General features: G+C 31.4%; 1 protein-coding gene across 1 annotated transcript in view; it reads right to left on the bottom strand.

Annotated features, from left to right (window-relative positions):
* Positions 1-12,851, bottom strand: part of LOC113366107 (epithelial discoidin domain-containing receptor 1-like) — a 166,174-nt gene that overhangs the window by 17,606 nt on the left and 135,717 nt on the right. Inside the window, 1 exon segment of the mRNA XM_026607659.1 lies at positions 12,695-12,713. Within this exon segment, the coding sequence (XP_026463444.1) occupies positions 12,695-12,713 (19 nt within the window).

A 12,851-nucleotide genomic window follows, 5' to 3' on the forward strand; every position in this document is an offset into this window, starting at 1 on the left:
TAATTAATTACGTGTAACAAAAGACATAGTAATAATATTGATTTTTTTTCATGTCCTTTCAAAAATCTCTTAAAATTCGTACCCCTAGACCAGAATACTTATATAAGTATTTTTTCTTAATAAATTTACTATAAAAACTGTATAACTTATTGCAATTATATGAATAGAATACTCACAAGACGAGAATTTATCGATATTGAAAGTGCAAAGGTGGACAAGAAATCACTCTGGTTTTCCGAATATGAACAGTTAGTTACAGTTATAAAAAATCCGATGGTTTAAATACTTAGCACTTTTAAATTCTTAAGTAATTTATAGAATTCATAAATATGATAATATTTACCGTGCTTTTACGATTATCCAGTACATAATTCATAAATTCAATTAAACCGCCATACGCACTTCCATTTAGCGTAAAATTCTTGCCGTAAGAATTTTCAGGGATTAACGGATTATTGCGATAAAATTAATACATCAAAACAAAGTTTCGCGTGGGAAACGCGTTTAAACTTTCGCAAAACGCGCCCACTGTCTGTCGTTTCGCAGCCGTGAATAATTCGCGGTTGCCACGAATAAATATAAACAAAAAAGTCTAAGAAATTGAACTCGCCTGCGACTCTGGAGATGGCACGGAATACGAGGATAGGGAAAAAGTACCAGGAGAGCCGCCTAAACAAACTTTGTTGCCAATTAAATTTAATACAATAAAATTCCGTTTTCGTAATTGAAAAATATTTTCCATCTTTCTCTCAAACGTTCTGTGTCCCATCTATCCTTGTTCAGCTCGAGTTTTGTCTCCCGGAAAATAATAAGAAAATAATAAAATATGTCCCACAATCATTACGCCCGGCGATGTCTCTTTCAGATTCGCACAGATGCAAATACACTGCGCGCAGTTGCTCTTATGCAACCACCAATGTTTTCAAGAAAACTACCCTTCGTTATATAAAAGCAGATAGATATGTTTATTATTTGGATGCAGACGAAGTTTCATATCGGATGTTTGCGCTCGGTCTTTTTATTTTTCACATTATTATAAAACTAGTTTCAAAACCAAAGCGATGACTTATGGACGCAGCCATAGATATGAGAATATTTTATTCGCTCTTTGTTTGGAAATTTTATTGAAATCAATTCAGAACTTTTCTAACAAGCGGGAGATAATATATATCTTTTAGCTTGTTTGTTGCGCGAAGTGAAAATAATATAAAAACTATCATAATGATGGGAGTTAATATAAATTTTAAAGTTATTTCACAAGAAGAGCAATATATTCGTTCATGCTTGGTGCCAATGCATTATTAAAAAAAAATTAGAAAAACATATATGTTATCTTTACCAACTGATTTGATACCAAGGATGCACTTGAGGTTTTTTATTTTTCATTCTTAAATATAGTCACAAGAGATTTGGGGTAGATCAGGGCTTAAAGGTCCCTTGGTCAGAAGGTCCACCACCATTATTTCAGAAACAAAGTATAAAATTTTTAACAATGCTATTTTAGGAGATAAAAGTCATGTACCCATATTTATAACAAAAGATTTTTGTTTTATTGGTAGGATTTTTATTTTATAAGAAGTATTGTTATATTTAAGTTAGATTCAACAGTTTTTTTATTTGACCTTTATATGTGGGTGGGGTAAAAAGGACCAACTAAAACTAAGGAGTAAACAATAAAAAATCGTAAAGTACATTAAGTTAAATAATCAATTTTACAAGAGATGGAATAAAATTAATAGTTATTCCATCTAACTAAAAATATTTCTTACGAAATACCAGATCAAGGTTATATACGGTGTGATTTGCAAAAAATGTACTCATGAGATTTTTATTTAGTTGTTTAAATAATTTAGCTATTATTGCATAAAATCGTTCTAAAATTTAATTTAATCTAAAATAAGACATGGTATCTGTTTGTCATGGGGTAAAAAGAGACATGACAAATTTTAGAAAAATATCTACGAAACATTTTTCAATTAGGAATTATTTGGAAATTTTACTGAACATAGATCGGTAGTTATTTGTTTCATAACTTTTAATTATTCTGATGTAATTAACTTAGTTTTAAGACCATTATAGTTGATTTCAGGTCAATATGGACCTTCGAGCTTCGCCCCACCCTAAATTTTTAACCAGAACTGTAGAGGTAATAATTAATATTTTGACATCAGTAATACTGTTTTCTATACCAATGATATTTAATGCTGAATTTATTTGTTTATAATATAATCTAGTTAGTAACTGATGTATCCATGATAAAAATTTTACACAATTTTGCATTTTAAAGTTTCATTTATTTGTCAATAAGAGCATTTTAGTTCTATATTAGCAATGCAATTACAGACGATATAAAAGATCATTAAATAATCTTATTAAACATTTTATTAAATAAAACTACAATTGTCTAATAAAATCATTTAATCATTAAAAAAATATATTTCCTTTTTACTGAAATAAGTCAGAGAGCGAACCATTATAAATCCAAAAAAAAGTGAAATGATCAATCACACCAAGACCTCATGCTTGTCGCGCAACACAAACGCGACCTAATAATAATTTCTCGTCGGTATTTTTGACAGGGCGGAATTTCTAAGCCGCCCTCCACCCTCCACCCTCCATTGAAAGGTTTCCCGAGGTTGATGTTTCCAAACGCGCGTTGGATATGCGGACTATTTAAATTAATAATTTCACGTGAAAGCGCGCTTACGTGGCGAGCGTTTCAAATTTTTGGCAGAAGTATCTGTGCTCAGGCATGTAATGTTTGATACACCGTCGATGTTATTTTAATTAAAATTACCTGCAATGTCTGGTCTGCAATAATATTGAAATACCGGTCGAAAATAAGCTAATAATAGGAGGATACATTTATAGATATTTTGATAATTCAGAAACTCGGTAATAATAAAAAATCCAAGTCAAATTTGCAGGTTTATTATTAGATCAATTCATTTACATTTTTTTAAGAAAACGCTTTCTAGGTTCGATTTTTTATCTAAAACGACCGACTGCACAGCAACCACATAGCATGCATTTGGACAGGTTTTAGTGCCATTTTATATGAAAACGCAGCGTAACTTAGCTTTGTCATAACATAGGTTTATTTTACGGCAGAATTGGCCTATAAGATTAGAAAATCTTGAGTTGTTCATCTGTTGATTCAGAAAAGTATTCTAATATGTCCTTTACGATTTGCACTACCCACGTGATATAAATTTATCTCTCATGATGGAATTTCGCGGCGTCAAAGAACAACATTTTAATTTTCCGTAAATTGTTATGCTTTGTCATAAAGAATGTTTTAAAAATATTTTTCACGTGCACCTCTGTAGAACTCTTGTTACAATCTACGTCCAGATTATGGAACGGGGCATAATTTCGTGCGAGCTTTTGATCCTGGCATTAGCACTGCGATTCGAGAGCGTGTTTGGAATTTTTAATACGTCATTTTGACAGACTAAAATATAGAGAGCGGATGCCGTTATGAGTTTTTCCGTACATTGCTACACTGGAGCTGTCGAAATTGCACTAAAAAAGTATTATTTTTGCTCGATTTTGTATTTTGTAAGAGATTTCTGCATGCTGTAAGAAATCAGATGGATGTATGCGCGGATACGATTTCGAGAGCACGGAATAACTGATTAGAATGATTCAAAAAACATTCGATTCCTATTGATGGGAGAAAACATGCTGAATAGCTTTAGTTTGGAAAAGCCAGGTCCAACAGTTTTGGTGATACAGGGCAAAAAGTGCATAAAATGGCAATTCAGCTTTTGAAAGTGCACCCGATTTGATTGATTCAAAAAACTGTTTTACTTGTATTGATGGAATAAAAATTTGACTAAGTTTTTGGTAAGGCAGGTCGTCTAAACAATAGGTGGGTTGATCAAAGCCTTAACTTAAATATCAAATTATTGTTTAGTAATCGATAAATTAAAATGTACTCTACTTACGTGCTTATGATAATTTGAAATCTGAGGAATAAAAGAAAAAAAAACCTATAATTATTTTTTCTGTCTAAAGGCTTCAACATTGATTAAATCAGCATTTGTTCAGATTCAAATATTAAAATTGAAATTTTAAAAGTGCTAAAGCTTCATGTTAAATGTAAATAAGAAATCTAGTACTTTGCTGATATTTAATAAAATTTCTTTTCCATTCTTCGTAAACTAAAAAAAACAATAAAATATCTATGTTAGCAATAAATGTTTCAACTCCATATCGACAAGAGAATATCTCAATATCATCCGAAACATAATAACTTGTTGTACAATAAAACTTATATAAATTACACCCGCGACTGCATTTTAAATCATAATTCTGCAATCCCAATGGCATAAAATTATTACGGTTCATATTTCTTTTCACGATGCGATCTTGAGCTATGCAATTTCTTCTTCTGATATTACAAGTCGATTTTATAATACTGATGGTACCCTTTTTTGACCTCGGGTTTACTAAAAGGAAATTGTTCCGTCCAGCAACGGACTCCTGTATGATGGATTACTTGTTTGTGTCGCGAACATTTTTTTCAATTTCTGATTTGATTTATGACTTTCCTCAGTTACGGGTTATGTACGTGGTTCCGGGGTAACATATTTTATAGATATTGCATTATAACGTGAAAGAACTCTATATGGTTTAAAACGAGTATAAAAGGTTTAGAAGTAGTGCTGTCCACAGAAGATGAAACTTTTTATTAAGTTCTAGTATTGCATTACTTAATGTTACTTAGTCATGATTTTTTTTCAATATCTGCACTTTTTCCATATGGAACATCAGCAGCTTTTTGATAGTACTTAAAATGTCCAAATCTAACGCCAATCCAGTGATTCGACGTACAGGTATGATTGTATACTCATACTCATAATGATATATAAAAATCTGTAAAATTCTAATTTATGTCTGAAATTCTCCACTCACTCATAAGCACACATTCAGTATATCAAAAGATACCAGATTCTTCCTAAATTCAGGTATTCCAAGACATGCTAAATTTTTAAATAATTCAATTACTATTACTGACCTGAATCGAACATGACTTCACTAATCATTATCCATTTTGCAGCAAATGACATTTGCAATTTAACAAATCTTCCGATTCGATGATGAAGTTTGATGGTTTCATTTCGAGAATTTTCAAAAATCCTATCTTCCATCGGGCTGTAAGTTATTGGTTCTCCAGTATAATATACACCACCGATGCTGAATGTTACATTGATATCAGAGAAGACCTGAAATGAAACAAGATACGTATTAATATATAATGGAAATTAATAATTTTTCACAATTATGTGGGCTATTCTGATAGCTTAAGAAAACATATAAGAAAACCTTTCATTTTGGCCTTCTTTCCAGTTGCACTGATACTTTCTCAAGAGCATTTACATTATTAGTTTACATAAACCAAAATAATTGATAATCAATACATATTACCACTACCCATAATGTATAGCCCATAAACCTATATCCATCTTTTATGGCCAATCTATGTAATTACATCGTAGCATGATAACCCATTTAACAACAATATCCTCAAAACAGAGGTTGTCTCAAATTTCCAACCTTTTAGCAAGAATTATTTCCTATCAAATAATTAGCATAGCACTTCAAAAGCATGCTACTGAAGTTCTATATAAAGTCATGTGGAAAGTAACAATTACTGACAAATTTCACTCGAATTTGCACGCTACTCATTTACAATCGGCGCGGATAATATTCGAACCCTCGTACAGACGATAGATCCTAGTCGGTATGTAATTGCGGTAAAGATGGGAAAAGGATTCTCAAAAGGTAGAGTTGAAATTTATTTGTAAATGAATTAGTTTTAATTAAATACAAGTATTAAATATTTAAAGATGTACTCGATATTTATATTCAATAGAAATTGGATGGTTTTTGAATCATTCGAATCGGTTGATCCGTGCGCCCAAAAACGTGGACGAAAAATTGTATCCATACATACATACACATCCATTTTTTCTAAGGTATGCCAAAATTTTTAGAAATATCTGAAATATGAAATTATGTAAAAATTTTCATTTTCAAGTTTGAACAATTACTAGAACTTCCCTACGGGGAGTTAAATAAAACTAGATGTGAGTGCCATTTTATCCTAAGGCTTGCCGTTATGTGTGAATAATCGATTTAATCTGTGAATATTTGTTATGTATATGATGTACCTGTATAATAATGTCTCTTATTTCTCTAGTTTAAGTAAACTGCCTTGTCCTAAAGTTATCCACTTTTCTACTTTTCAACCTGCCTACCTGACCACCAGAATATCTGTCTACATTTTGACCTCTCAGCCTGCCCACGTGTCTATATGTCTTTTTATTTGTCTACTTATTTGCCTGTCTACCTGCCCACTTGGCTACCTATTTACCTGTCTACCTGTCACTTGCTTATCAATATTTATACATGCGTATGAATCAATAATAATGATTTTCAATGGTAGTTTTAGACCACGAGATGCCATTTTTTTACATTTTACCCTCCAAATTTTTTCCCTTTTTTCTTTTTACAGATAGTACATTTTTAGAAGATATAGCTGTTGTATAATAAGTATATTTAATTTATAATAAAATTTTTCATCGACTATAATTTTATTCTTTGCTAGATATATTTGAGATATCGGCATAGTTTAATTACTGTTATTCAATTATGCATACTGCAAAAGGAAAATGAGTTGTGAAAGAAAAAAAGTGATTTTTAGTTTCCTTTTTTCATTGCTTTTATAATTATATGTTTAAAAAAGATTATTATATTCAGAAAGTTCCTTCCAAATACTATAATGTAGATTCATTAAAAACTTATTCATTAACAAATTATATAATAATCTGCTTTTGGATATAATTTAAGTTATTAAAAATATAAATCTCACTAATTATTTTTGGTTTGAATTTTAAGATAAGTGGATTGTAAATAATGTTTGTCTTCTCTAATGTGTGCTATCTATTTCTAAATTTTTCTGCCTTTACCATTTTCTAAATATTCTTTCTTGCATCGTGCCAAATTGTAGTTTCCCAAACTAACAAAATTACTTTCCCAATACATTATTTGAATTTTAATTACCAAAACGTTCGTTCGGAGAAATTCGTCAGTGTTAAATAGCACTGGAAACTAAATATAATTCACCCTTGAAAGAGAATACATCTATCTTGGTTTAGAGCTCGTCTCTCGATGCGATGGTTCGGCTGGCAGCATTAATTAGTGATCGTTCCTTTAACAGGTAAATTGATCCGATGCGAATAGAGAGAGCTAGGTGTGAGTTCTGCCATACACATATCGTATGTCTGTGTATGCCAGATGCCAATTACTCGATTCGACGGGATAAGGAGTTAAATGGACACTGACTTTAATTCTTCGAATTTACTTCGTTCTGGGAGAGTTTAAATCTCGTTCAGATAACGAAGGAAATTTCATGGTCCGGTGGATGGAACGATAAAGAATTCTTTTGAGGGAATGTAATTTGATTACATTTAGAACACATTGTTTTGATCTAGATTAAAGTGATAAATGATACCAAGTGCAGGTTTAGGAATAAAACAATTACACTTAATTTAAAAAAAAATCGTCGGGATTAAATCTCATTTAGATAACGGGGAAAATTTTATGGTTGGGTGGATGGAATATCCAAGAATGCTTTTAAGAGATAATAATTTGATTACATAAACAAAATTAGCAACACCGTAATATATTAATTATTTTTACAAAATCTTTCAAGACCTGCTGTATCTTGATTGCTATTTTTAAGGATATAAAACAACTGCGATTGCCTCAAACTCGAGCAAAACCTTTGCTCAAATATGTAAGATACTTGTGAATTTCCGATTATATACCTTGAACGGTAATTTTATAATATTGCTATTCAGAATCTTATATAAATAAATTTTATGGGTCAAATTTGACTCTTTTTCTACAGCAAAGGTGTTTGCCCCAGGAGTGCCGCTACTATACGAACCAGTGAGCCGCCCAATAATAATAATTTGAAATTTGATTCACCAGTAATTTCGACACACCTATATATCAACTATAGACGATGCTCGTACCAAAAAAGTTGAATATATGCTTTAGAGAAGAATTTGCAACAATAATATTTTTCGTAGTTCTAAAAAGACAACGTGACTGAAGTGATATTAATTATCAGAAATCCTCGCATTCTTACAATACGAACACCTAAATAAATAATCCCATAACACATGTGATAAATAATTCCCTTTGTTTCCGACACATCAAAGTTTGTCCTTTGTCCATTGTACGTGTAAGTTTTCATCCGTTGTGCAGTTTTTTCCAAACTTTTTCCTCGGCTCTTTTGTTACTTGCATCGCGCCTTTGGCTGACTGCATCTACTACTGTGTACTGCAGAAGAGCGTCGACGTTGCTCGTAAGTGAAATGCATAATAAATTAAAATCTCACAAAGCAAAAAGCGCCCAGCTCAGTCGAAACGTGGTCGAGTAGATGGCAGTTGGTTTTCTCGGTACATTACGTTCTACTAACACACTGTGAGAAAAATAGAAAATACATGCATGTGTTTTCCGATTGCTTTGCTCACCGGAGGAACGTTTTGCATAGGAAGCTCCAGGGCTATACCTCGATTCCAGTTCTGGAATTTGCATTTCTGCGTTGTTCATCTTTTCTCTCATACCCATATGCATATAATTCTTTATACCTTGATTTAATCCCAATTTGCATCAATGTGCAGATTATTTAATTATCTACAGCCACAACTGGTTATGATAAACGAATTATTATGTGATGAATAGATTTCACATAATTTGACCAACTTAAAATTTCTTGTGCTGGTTATATTTGCCTTACCAACTCTCGAAAGTTTCCATAAACCACATATTCTAGATCGCGATTGATAAAACCACCTATTTCTTCAATCTAATTACCCAATAGCACATTTTAGAACAATTTAGTGCTCCTTCTGACCTTTGTAGTTTTACCTTCAATTTGCCTTAGAAAGTGTCATATCGTCGAACTTTTTATGCAAATCAAGTAAGATGGATTTCCTTAACTTTTAACCCTTTTGCTGATGGTAAACCCTACACTAACCGAAGGGATTGGTTTTGTACCCTGTTCTCGAACATAGTTGAGCTTTACACAACGAGATTGGTGTCTACAAAAATATACGTGGACTTGCAGCAGCTGTAAAGTATATTGAAATAGAATATTATATGGGGAAGTGAAAACTATCAGAGTCCATAAGAATATAGAATCAACAGATATAAAATATTATGATAAAATTATTTCCAATATTTTGTCTATTTCTAACGATTCCCATTTTCAACTTTGAGTGAAAAGGTATCATAAAACATTTCACCCAAAACTTTCAATCTTTCACCGCTGGATTTTTGTCAGGAAATATATTTTTTGCACACGTCCATCCATGTTTATTTAGTTAAAACTGCATCGGGTTGACATAAAGTAAAAAAATAGTTCAATCGAAAAATAGCATCTACATTTCCCTGGGGCATGTGTAGTGCACAATGCAGTAGACCAGGCCGGAACATATGTAACGACAAACTAGATAAAACAATGCCTTTGGTCTTTGTATTGTAAAACAACGGCCAGTGCGTTTTATTAACATGTTGAAAACACATATCAAAGAGATGTATTTATCTTAGTTTTTATTCAGAGAGAAACAAAAATATCATAAAAATGAAAATCATGTACGACTAAACGCACCAAGTTCTTTTGCAAGTACACCGAATACATTTGAAAATATTATTTTTGCCAAATTGTATATGGTCTATTAAACCAATAATTCAAAGTTTCAATTAATTATTACTAGAACTCTATATGTTTATAATATATTATATAGGTCAATGAATAGCAAGCGTGTCGACTTCAATTCCATTGAATAGTGACATCTTAGTGACGACATATTGAAAATAAATTGAGTTCTGTATTTGTAATCTATTTTACTCTATTGATTGTAGCATCCACATGAATCAGATACATAACACTAATCCCATAATTGTCCAAATCCAAACAGCAAATCCTATTACCTCGTATATATTCGCAACATGTCCTCTGTGGACTCTATTAAGTTAGGTTAACATGTGAAATCCTCGGGAAGATGCGTTGAGTACGCGCGATAATCCTTCGACAATCGTAGTAAAAATATATAAGGTATAGGATTAAATCGTATGAAGTAATATGGTGTAAAAATATAGCAAATGAATGATATGGTGTATTAGGAAATAATAATTAGCGTAATATATAAAAACATAAGTGATCTCAAATATAAAGGCAATTTAAAATTATTTTATTGCAACACTGAGAATTTTACCTTAATATTAATAATAATGATTTTGTTTGGAAATAATGAATTTTATCTAAATATTTTAATAGTGATACTTTGCTCTGAAATTTTTCAATTTCTGAAAATTGCAATTTCAATGCTCTGAAAAAATATATGACAACATTAATGCGCCAATTCTACCTCAAAATAAATCAATGTTATGGAAACGCTTAGTTACGATGCTTTTTCATATAAAATGGTACTAGAAGCTGGCAAAATGCTATGAATTTACTGTGCATTCGAGTTTAGATATAAAAACTTAACCTAGAACACGCACATATAAAAATGAATGTTATTATAACTGCATCTTTCTAACGTGTCATGATAACACATACGTAAAGTTAGGATTTATGTGTAAAAGTTTGATCGTACAGTAATTATATGGCATTTTGATTATTTTTACAATCAATTTATAGGAATAAAGGAAGCGTTGGCCATAACAAAGCTATGTTGTGATCTATTTTATTGAGAGATTGGCATCTAAATGCCATAAATATAAGTTTGAAAAGATATGACAATAACATTAAGATAATCAATTTGAGCATATTATTCATGTATCAACTTTTGCCCTTTTCCAATTTTATCCTTAATGCAAGTAACGATGTTAAATGTGATTTGTAGTGAAATTAGATTTTATTGGCATTTGCAAAGTAAATGTTAGGTATCAGCTTAATAATTTCATTTATTGCTTATAATTAATCACTTATATAAATCCATAATAGATGTGAAAATCAATTTTTTAAAATACCGTTCTCCTATTATAGCAAAATCATCTTTGAATGAACTCAAATTTAGATTGATTAATTAAAACTACAATACAGAAAATTAAACTGCAGGATAGGATAGATAAATTTATGTTGGGTACAATTTCGACTTCGAATATTTTTAAAGTAAAAGCAAGTTATTAATATAAATGGTACGAATTTCGTAATTTATTTATATTGTCGTATTAAAAATATGATATACATTATAAAATATTTGGAACACTAATCTGGTAGAACCCTAATCTGATTTTATAACTCTAGGTACAATATAAATATATTAATTAACACGATTAAAAGTTTACAATTAAAATCTTTCTATATTCAACACCTAAATCGTCGTCATCAAATAAATCCAAAATTTGAAACATATGAAAGCAATCAATTTAGTATTCATTCCATGGAAGTCTGCAATACGCAATCAACTTCAGCATGTGATAATCCTGATTGAATTTTATTTCAATATCGATCCTATACGGTATCCGTTATACAAAATATAAGCTCCAGGTACATATAAAATATATTATAATAAATTTAAACACGAGAATACCATAAACCGCATTAAAGGATAACGCAGTAAGCGCGGCAATTCCTTTTAATACATGAACTCTTTAAGCCGTTGGCGTTTACCATAATTTACCGCCATCGTAAAATTAAAGCGAGCGTTGTATGCAACAAAATTATATAAATAAAAACTATATGAAGCTCTTTTTTATTTTACGACCCGCAAAGTCACTGATCGCCTCGTCTCGGGCAAGTTTCTCCCCCCGACGCGATTATGCAGAATCACGTGTAACGATTTAAGTAATTCGCTTTAATCCAATATAATTAGCTTAAACCCCTTCGAGCTTGATTGCTAATTAAATTCTGAGTCGAAACATGTGCTATCGCACTTATCTTCTTATGTGAACAGAGCGAGTTACAATGATTTTACCACTACCTTGAAATAGGATAATGACGTATTTTGGTAGGTAGATGATTTCCACGTTATATTATCAGAAGCATTGTTAAACAAGAATCGAATCTTAGTTATAAATTACTTTAATCCCACTTCTGACGTCTGAGACTTCTACCATTTGATTCCTTTAAAATAATATAAAATTAATTTTTCGTAGAGGTCTTTTAATTAACCTAATTACTAGTTATGAAATAATTCTTATGTCCTAACTGAAATGCCAAGATCAATTGCAAAAATTGTTAGGCTGAAGGTTCGACCCTCAATTTTATCAAAATAAACGCTTTGAATCAATGTGAACAAATATGATTTTTTTTTCTTACTGAACATCTCTTGTGAACTGATTTTGCAATACACATGCACTGCTGAAAATTCTCGAACCCTGTCAAATTCAAAAGTGATCTCCACTGGTTTACCATTCCTGGTATCATTCCTCCAGCCTACCCAACCTTGGGCACGCTCATGATCATAATAGCCCATTTTGAAATTCTCTGGGCCAAATCTGAAAATCGAATTAATAAATCATAATGATGACAAATGATAATGGACAAATTATTATTAAATTGATTGAATTCTATTATTATTACCTTCCATCGTAAGAACCCAATCCTCTCTTGAGACCTCCTTGGGCCCAGTGGCCATCATATGTTGCATCGTAAATTTCCCACCCGGATCCGCGTTTATCGCCTTGCGGCATCGAATAACTCACAATTCCATCTGGAAACAATTAAAAAAATGATTTTGCAATCGCCAAACATTTATTGCAAATTATCGTGTTGATGAGGTCTCGAAAAAACGACCCAAACGGAAGCCACAATTTATTGG

This window comes from Ctenocephalides felis, unplaced genomic scaffold (genome assembly GCF_003426905.1).
Source record: "Ctenocephalides felis isolate EL2017-DRISC unplaced genomic scaffold, ASM342690v1 CF-g0.4_SCAFFOLD_01170, whole genome shotgun sequence".
Lineage (NCBI taxonomy): Eukaryota > Metazoa > Arthropoda > Insecta > Siphonaptera > Pulicidae > Ctenocephalides > Ctenocephalides felis.